Source organism: Gavialis gangeticus, unplaced genomic scaffold (genome assembly GCF_001723915.1).
Source record: "Gavialis gangeticus isolate Ggan-Ray unplaced genomic scaffold, GavGan_comp1, whole genome shotgun sequence".
NCBI lineage: Eukaryota > Metazoa > Chordata > Crocodylia > Gavialidae > Gavialis > Gavialis gangeticus.
Genome location: NW_017729032.1, coordinates 2,610,572 through 2,620,322, shown reverse-complemented (window position 1 = coordinate 2,620,322; position 9,751 = coordinate 2,610,572). Strand labels below are relative to the sequence as shown.

The 9,751-nt window shown below is 46.8% G+C and overlaps 1 protein-coding gene across 2 annotated transcripts in view; it reads left to right on the top strand.

Annotated features, from left to right (window-relative positions):
- The window catches only part of WNT11 (Wnt family member 11), a 35,382-nt gene extending 25,921 nt beyond the window's left edge, over positions 1–9,461 (top strand). For both annotated transcript variants that reach the window (XM_019525274.1, XM_019525273.1), the window contains one exon: positions 8,898–9,461. In XM_019525274.1, the coding sequence (XP_019380819.1) occupies positions 8,898–9,072 (175 nt within the window). In that variant the 3' untranslated portion in view covers positions 9,073–9,461. The remainder of the gene's footprint in view (positions 1–8,897) is intronic.
- Positions 9,462–9,751: the final 290 nt, after the last annotated feature.

The window sequence follows — 9,751 nt, the reverse complement described above, 5'->3', positions numbered from 1 at the left end:
CAAAGAATGATTAGACCAGCGCCATTCAGCTCCTCTCTGTCTAAGCAGTAGCATGGTTATTGGCTTTATTCATTGAGGAAAATAATAGAAATGAATCATGGACAAGTGGGGCTGGAAGGAAATCATCCAGTCTACCCCTCTGTTCTGAGTCAGGTTCAAGTACCCCCGTGCCACCCCTGCCAGGTGTTTATCTAAGCTGTTGTTAAACATGTCCAATGAGCAAGACTCCACAGCCTCCCTTGGTTGCCGATTCCAGTGCTTATCAAGCCTTCAAATTAAAATGTTTTCCCTAATGTCCCCCATGAATCTTGCTTGCTGCTAATGAAGCTAATTATTTCCCGTCCAATCATGGGAGGGTATGGAAAATAGTTAGCCGCTATCCTCTTTAGAAGGACCTTTTCCATGCAGGACCGCTGTAAACATGTCCCACATCCTAGGCTTTCTCTTCTCTAAATTAAATAAACCCAGGTCTTCCACCTTTCCCTCGCGGGCCACGTTTTCTAATTCTCTTTCTGTTTTTTCCCTCTTTTCTCAGGACACCTCCAGTGTGTCTATGGTTTCAAGTGCGGTGCCCTAAACTGGACACGCAACTCTAGCTAAGGTCTCTGTAGCGCTGAGTGGTCTTGGAATAATTACTTCCCCATGTCTTCACTTCTGGCACTTAATATAGCCAAGAGATTTACCTCTTGCAACAGTATCAGACTATTGACTCATATTTAATCTGTGGTCCGCTATAACTTTCAGCTGTGTTTTTACTAGCCAATTATTCCATGGTTTGCATCTACACACTTAATCTTACCTTACTAAGTGTGGCTCTTTTCCATTGTCTTTTTTTGAATTCCACCCTGCTGGTTTCAGACCATGTCTGAATTTTAATCTGCTGCTCCAAAATACTTGCAACTCCTCCTAGTTCGGTGTCACGCACACATTGTAGAAATGTGCTCTCTGCTCCATCATCCAAGCCATTCGCGAAAATATCGAATAGCACTAAATGCAGGACAGGTCCCTGTAGAAATCCTATAATACGAACTCCGAGTTTGGCAGCCAACACTTTGAGCACAGTTTTTTAATACAGTTGTAGAAGCGTTAGTGGTGATTTAGAAAAATGGAAGTGGAGAAAAGCCTGCCCTGAAAGGCAAACAAGGTATTTCATAGATTTCATAGACATTCGGGCTGGAAGGGAGCTCGGAAGATCATCGAGTCCAGCCCCCCGCCTGAAGGGCAGGAAGTCAGCTGGGGTCATAGGATCCCAGCAAGATAAGCATCCAGTTTACTCTTGAGTATTGCCCCACTTCTGGTTTCCTGTAGTTTTTACCAGCCTGTATTTTTTTTAATCCTTCTAAACTATAGGAGAATGAATGAAATTCTCTCCCTGTCTCTCACTTTGTTTTATGCTGATACCCAGGCCCACAGTTTATGAGCACCTTCCATATAAAAGCAATAGAAATGGCGAAGTCCCAAGTGGATTTCTACTGCCAGCACTATTTTTACTGACAACCTAATTGCTGATGGTGCATGATACGAGAATTAGAGAGAGCCCAGTTGGGTTTTTAGATCCCATCTGTGAGGGTTAGTGGCTCGAGAAATCTATCTTTATAACTACAGGCTGCACAAATGTGAATTGTGCTGGGAGAAAATAAATGGGAAAGCTCACAATAACACTTTTATGACTAAAATCGTGGCATATCTTGTTTCTGCAAGTTGAAGTTTGCTATGTTTTCCCATTCTGTTTCTCCTCCAAAGCTGAGTTTTTCAAAGCTGCCTAGGAGGTTTTGGCACCTGGATGTCTTAACTTTATAAAAACATGAGGGCAACAAACTACCTTGTAGAATTTTCATATTATTGCCCTTTCAACCTGTGAGTTTGGCCTGATGTATAAAATAACTATTTTTTTGCAGTCATAAAAGTCTGCATTATGTTCAGTGCATGGCAAACTGGAATAGTTCTTACCAGCTGCCCTGGTCTCTCATGAGAATATGGAGTGATATTATTTTTAAAACATGGTGACATCATTCTGACTTTCATGTTTCCTATGTGACACATGATACGAAGCCATCATACAGCACACACCAGATTTTTGTTATATGCAAAGGCTGCGACTGCTCTGGAAGAGGTATTTTAAATGCAGTGATGCAGAATGAGTAATGTTGGGATGTAAGACAAGATGTGACAAAATTTTACTTAGAAGAGCCTGGTCAAGCTCTCCCTACTCCAGTATATAATAATATTAATAATAATAATGTATTTGTATAATGCATGTGAGAGGCAAGGATTTCTTAGGGTGATATATTTTATTGGACCAACTGCATAGTTGAGATAGAATTAGACAGGTTTTTGAATGCAAGATATTGGTCTTCAGGTGCTACTTATATAGCAGGTGTTATTCTTTTGGTGTTATTTATATGACACTTTTCATTTCAAAGTACTTTGAAAATGTTGGGGCACATGCTGTCAGTAGTGTGATGCAGAGACAGAGCTGACTCTAGTGGGGTGTGGGGCCTGGGGCAAGTCAGCCTGTGTGGGGCCCCTTTAACACTGCGCGGAGCCATGGGACCCCTGCAAAGGCAGGGCAAGAGGTGGGGTCTTCCCAGTGTGGGGTGGTCACCGTGCTTCTTCCACGGCATGGGGCTGAGTCAGTGCTGTAGCAATGAACTTTGATGTCTGGGGTCCAGCACGCAGCGGCAGCCCACCCTCGCCCTGCGCATAGATCCTGCACTCCCCAGATGGCACACAGTCTTCAGTGTGGAGTGGGGGGTGAACGGGGGTGGAGAGCAGCCAGATGTGAAGCCAGCAGAGTGGGGAAGCAGCACGTGGTGGTGCAGAGTGGTGGCACCCTTAGGCACTTGCCAACGGTGCCCCCTTCAAGTCAGCACCTGGCTCTGCTGGGCCCCCCAAAGCGCAGGGCCTGGGGCAGTCACTCTGATTCGCCCTACCCAAGGGACAGCTCTGCACAGAGAGTAGCAAGTTGTCATTAACAAGGAAGTTCCCTCACCCTAAGATGAGAGCTCATGCAAAATGAGCTCTTTCCCCTGACTCAGCAATCAGAGCTCTATGGATTATAAGAATGGGAGAAAGCAGCTGGATATGTTAGCAGCTAGAACAGGGGTGGGCAATTATTTTGGGTGGAGGACCACTTACCGAGTTTTGGCAAGGGCCACATTTCCCTCTCTGGAGCAAGAAAGCAGGAACCGCCCCATGGTCCTAGGTCAGAAGCCTCTGCTAGGCAGAGACTTCTGGTTGGGGGGGTGGTGCTGGGTGGGCCTTGCTGCTGGGTCCTGCCACTGGCTTCCCCTGGGTCCCACTGCCCCTGGCTCCTGTCATCTTTGACAGGCAGTCACGAGCAAATATATATTAATTTTCTAAATTTTTTAGGGGCGCTATGGGCCAGATAGAATGGCCTAGCAGGCCGCATCCAGGCCCCGGGTTATATTTTGCCCACCCCTGAGCTAGAAGCAGCTGCCTTCCACATCATGTTCCTTTGTTGTATGGTTGGTTTTCCATTTGGAAATGTGACTGTGAGTTACCATAGGTTAGGCCAGCTGGCATTCTCTGTAGGGAGAATAATGCCCTCTTCCAAGGACACCAGGAGAGAGCATATGACAGCCCAGTTCTTGAGACGGCCCAAATAGCGTGCTTGGTCTTCATTTTACATGTTTCTTTCCCCTGAGGGCATCCCAAGGTTCACACAGATATTGTAACCTCAGCAAGTTTAGATCACTGTAAAATTCAGAGCAAGGGGTTCAGAGCAGTCTCCATGAGTTTGGCATCCCTTTGCCTCTGCTGTATGGGAAGATTCATGCAAGCATAGCAGTTCGACAAGCTTGCAATAAAGCATTGTGTCTGGGTGTGAAATAAAGTGGCTCCCACTGCTTTTGTGTAGCTTGTCTGTGGATCTGAACAAACTCGCTGATGCTTGTGCTGGTTCATCTTTGCCCGTAAGCTCCTTGTACACAGTTACAGAAGGAATGCTATAGATATCAGTATCTTTTTGGGTGGAGGAAAAAACCCTAAAATTTATAGAACAGAACAAAGGATTTTGTTTGGTAAGATTTGACAGAAAAGGTGTTCAGTGGGACGTTTTAAGACCCTGTTTTTTTTTATTTTCTACATCCAAAGAATAAGTAAGATTTGGACCAAACCAACACAAGTGAAGAGAGTATGGGGTTCTCTTCTAGGATGTTGGATTTCTTCCGCCACTCCACAAGACAGTGGGGTGTGGTTTTGGAGAAGCCAAACCTTGGGGGTAATTTACATTTGGGCTCCATTTTACCCACATACCAGAAGGCAAGTGGGGTAGGAAGGGAGGCAGAACCCAATAAAAGGTACCCGTTTTGCTCCATGTCTTGCTGGCGGTAACTCTGACTGCAATTGGCATGATACATATGGAGATATTCCTACTTGGGTATTAGCTCCATTATGATTCTGAGGAAAGAGTGACATCAAGTCACATGCATCACTTTCTGAAGCAGATGGACATGTCGTGGAAAGCCCTGCCCAGCTCTGTTTAGCTTATACAGGTCACCAGGCTCTCAGCTCAGGGTGGCACAAGGGTTGCCAACCCTCCAGGATTGCCCTGGAGTCTCCAGGAATTAGATAGAAATCTCCAGGAGAGTCACCTATGAGATAAATGATATGGCATTCCTTAAAATAAAGAGTCAATGTTGAATCCAATTTATACAACAGTCCAGTAGGTTTTTAAAATGTAATGGTCATGAGCATTTGCCTTCCAGATGTAGAGTCTATGCACCATAATCCGTAACTGATATCCGCAAGCACGCAGGCACATTTGCCTTGCGTGTCGCAGGCACGTTGGCGCTCCAGAAACCTCCCGGAATAGATTCAAACAGAGTTGGCAACCCTAGACCGTGGTGCAGTTGTATCATACCCCCAAAGAGATTGACAGAGGTGGGCGGGTGAGAATAGGATGGAATTCAGTGCAGACAAGTGCAAGGTGCTGCATCTAGGGAGGAAGAACAAGCAACACACCTATAGGCTGGGGAACTCCCTTCTTGTCAACACAGCGGCAGAAAGGGATCTTAAGAGTCATGGATGAACATGAGCCGCCAATGCAAGGAAGTCAGGAAGGCCAACCGCACCTTGTCGCGCATCTGCAGGTGCATCGCAAGCAAGTCCAGGGAAGTGATCCTCCCCCTCTATGCGGCGCTGGTCAGGCCACAGTTGGAGTACTGTGTCCAGTTCTGGGCGCCGGACTTCGAGAGATGTGTCTAGCATCAAGAAGGCCACTCGCATGATCAGGGGGCAGCAGGGCAGGCCCTACGAGGAGAGGCTGAGGGACTTGAACCTGTTCAGCCTCCACAAGAGAAGGCTGAGAGGGGGGATCTAGTGGCCATTTACAAACTCACCAGAGGGGACCAGTGGGAATTGGGGGAGTTCCCCTGGGCACCATGCGGAGTTACTAGGAACACGGCCACAAATTGTTAGAGAGCAGGTATAGGCTGGACATCAAGAGACATTACTTTAAAGTTAGGGCTGCCAGGCTCTGGACTGGGCCCCCAAGGGAGATGGTGCTCTTCTCTACCTTGGGGGTCTTCAAGAGGAGTCTGGACAGATATTTGGCTGGGGTGATATGACCCCGGCACCCGTTCCTGCCTGGGGCAGGGGGTCAGACCTAATGATCTGTTTAGGTCCCTTCTGACCCTAAACACTATGATACTATGATTTTAACCCCCAGTCCTTGCAACGTGACTCCAGCAGCAGCAACCTTTCCAACCTCTATCAAAGCTGACTAAGCCTTTAAAGACCCCCTCCTCCCCAATGTCAACATTTATATATTTGAACCTTTGCTCTAAATATTTAACTTATTGATTAATACGTTTCTGAGGAGTCATTTCGAGGTTTCCTGCAGCCGGGGCCCTGGCTCGTGACAGTAATAGCAACACCTTTGGTTCAACGTTAGGCTAATGCAAGCAACCTGGTTATAGCTTGAGATTTGGCTGTTGGTCATAACAGTAATGAGGGGGACTTTCGTGACACATTCAAAGGTTTGTAAATATTTACACATGCTCCCCAAGCGGGAGACTTTGAGACGGGCCTTTAAAAACCGAACGCGGGCATGAATTTGAGGCAGGAATAGCAAACACGAGGCCTCACTCCGTCAGGAATAAATAAGAGAAGAGCAAGAACAAAATTGCAACACTTCATTAATCCCATAACTTCTCATAAAGCATTACCTCATGGGCATTCCTATAAATCTCTTGGATTTGTTTCCATCTATTAATGGAGCGCTCAGCACGAGAGTCCAACGGGCCTTCCCCGCACTCCTTTCTCCTCCTTCGTCTTCAGATATTTTGGTCAGAAGAAAAAGTCAGTTAGACTAGATGGCCATGCAGCTTCCCAAAAAGATGCCTCTTGCTTTTGTTTCCACAGGGTGTAGCAGCCCCGACCAAGGTCAGAGCCCCATTGCGCCAGGTTCAGTACATAGAGACACACCAAGAGCTGAAGAGTCAACGCTTTAAGCCAGTGGTTCTCAGCCGTTTTAGGCTCGCGGCATCCTCGTTAGACTCAAGACCCCCTTCAGAAAATGCTAGCACTCAGCTTTCCCCCGTGTTTTGACGATGGAAAAATAATAGTGTGAATCTTCCGTTGCTGAGACCTCGGAAAGCCCCAAACAGCTCAGATTGGCTTTGATGCTAGGGCTTCCTAGTTGAAATCTCCAGGTGTATCTCGTGATTCATATGTAGATGTTTGCGCATCTAAGAGTGCTAGTATTTGCCTGGCACCTCCCAGCACACTTAAAAGCATCTCACAGCACCCCAGGGTGCGGCAGCACCCAGGTTGAGAATCACTGCTTGGGCACCGAAGTGTGATTCTCTTCCACCCTGCTCAAGCCCTTCAGGAGCTGTTGATGCAATGTGTCCTCCTTGCTATTTTTTGTTTTGTGACCCAGTTATAAGGTTCAGATGATGGTGTGCTATGAAAGTAGATGCATTATTGGTTTTCAGGGACTAGACCAGGGTGGAATAGGATCGCACCTAGGGCAGTTACGCACATGCGGGGAGCCTGCTTTGATGCACTGGAAATCGCGTCGGAGCAGATGCGATTAATCAAGTCTGCTGGAGCACATAAATTCACATGCTCTAGCAGCTTTGCATGTCACATGTATCGGTGGTGCAGCACATCTCCGAACAGAGAAAATGGAAGTGGTACGCTTTGAAATAAAACATGTTTGCCATGCTTTCATTCAAAGTGCCTTGCCTCCATTTTCTCAGCAGCGGGATGTGCTGCACGGCTGGGACATGTGGTGCATGGGTGCTTTTAATTAGCTTGGCGCGCTAATTAAAAGTGCCCGGTGCCACATTGGAAACACGTATTAAAATGTCTCTAGGTTCTTGGCAGACATTATAGTAATGGTGTGATTAGGACTGGAGAAATTGTATACCCTGTGCCCAAGACTGAGCATCCTGCCATTCTACATGTGCATGACAGGATATGCAATGTTTGGGAGGGTATAAAAGTCCCCAGATCCAATTCAACGGATGACTGGAGCTGTCCCCTGTCTGATCCTGATGCTCAGCTGAGTGTCGGGATCCAGCACAGGGCAGCTGTAGGTGTAAAAATGGTATGTATACATAGCCCAGCTGTTCAAAAGCCTGAGGCACAAGGACCCAAGATCAGGGAGAGCCTCTCCAATCTCAGGTCCTAGTGCTCCAGGCTTTTAAATCACTGCAGGTGTAGCCCAGCTCAGCTGTACATGCAGTGTTTAAAAGCTGGAAGCACCGGAAACCAGGATTAGAGAGAGGTCTCCCCATCTCAGGTTCCCATGCCATGGGTTTTTAAATAGCTGTAAGGTTCAGATGATGGTGTGCCATACAGCCCAGCTGCACATGTGAGTTTTTAGACCCGGGGCTTCCCATGCCAAGCCTGACATTCAACTGAGAGTCAGATGGGCACGGGGCAGCCCTGGGTCTCTTGCCACTTGTTCAGTTTAAGGTGCAATATAATGTGGAACACCTTTGTGGCTGATTAGCTATTTTATTGTGCCATATATTGGACTGAACATACAGCATAGGACAACTTATGGCACGATTAACTCATTGATGGTGCCATAAATGTAATGTCTGCCAGGGCCCTCAAATGCCTAAGTTCGCATAGATGCCCAATATATGGAATAAAATCTGGCTCTATATGACTTGATTAGGGTCACACAGGATGTCAGGGGCAGGGTAGGAAAGTGAACCTGAGTCTCCCAGGGTGCAGCCTTCACTATTACCATCCTTCTTCCCAAAGTATGTAAAGAAAATCTCTATATTGCCCTACACGGTGCGTTTGTGGCACTGCCTGCTACTAGACGGCATGTCTGAATTCTGCAAAGCCAGCCACCTTTGTGATCATAAAGGTCCTGGGAAGAAAGCCCTTGGAGAATTGCAAGGCATTGTCCTGTTGTGATTAGCTCTGCCACAGTCTTGGCAAGATTTAGACTCCACCTGTGGGAGTGATTTGCCCAGCCTCAGGGGTCGTATGCCTTGTTTAGCGAGGTCCTGGTGCCTTCCAGTGTCCCTGACCACCACAGGGATGGAGGGACACCGGGCTGTAGTGCAATGGGACTGACCTAGTCTCCTCCCTCATTATTCTTACAGCCTTTCCAGTGATTTTGGGGGGGTTACAATCCCCTGCAGGTGCCCACTAAGGCGGGATTCTCACTCCCAACTGACTAAAATGCAATTTGGATCCAGTTCTGGAGATGCAGTTACTGAGACTCTTTCTGGCTCCTCTGCAAATGCAGAAGGCATATCCCCAGCTGCTTTGAACACCAGTATGGCCCAGGGGTCGATCTCTCCTGCTGTGCCCAGGCATCATTGTAAAAACAGATCATTTCTTTATTTCCTAATAAGCTCCACGATTTCATGCACTCACTCCCCACTTTTCCTTTGTTCCAGGCAATGCAACAAGACCTCCAATGGCAGCGACAGCTGTGACCTGATGTGCTGCGGCAGAGGCTACAACCCGTACACAGACAAAGTGGTGGAGCGGTGCCACTGCAAGTACCACTGGTGCTGCTATGTGACCTGTAAAAAATGTGAGAGGACTGTCGAAAGATACGTGTGCAAATGAAACCTCCGAGCGATGTGATGCTAAAGGCACCAAAGCACAGTTTACAAAAGAAGAAGCCTTTCCCCAACCAGATATCATTAAAGACATGGATCTGGAGAAAGACAACTTAAGAAGAATGCAATTATGACAGTAAAAATAACACTTTTTTTTTTCTTTTTGTACTTTTCAATAGAAAACATAGAAGTTTTCCCCACCAATAAAACTCTTCCTTTGAGAAGATGGGGACTTACACCAAAACACATTCTGGATGGTACCTTCTTGCAAAAATATCATTTCTGACATTTGCCAATGACATGCAGCTATCAAGTGCCTTTAGTACCAAGAGAAACAGGAAAAGACGCTTCCCCGGGGGGAAGAAAAGCAACTGTGACTGAGAATGATAGAGGCTAGGATCCACTTATGCTTTCTAACCCATAGGGCACAGATTCACCAATGGGCAAAATCCCTGCTGAAGGGATGCACTACAAACTTGTCAGGAATATTTGTGCTTTTCTTTCCTTTTTTTCCCCAAAGACTTCATTTGTAGACCCGAAGATCCACTCAGGATGATGATGAAGTTAAAAGGGTTTGTGGCGGTACCCCAGAAACAAAGCACAAACCAACCCATGTAACCCTTGCTTTTGCCCACGGCTGAGACTCTTACTGCTCCACTGTTTTAGGGTAGGTTGCCAGGGTTTGA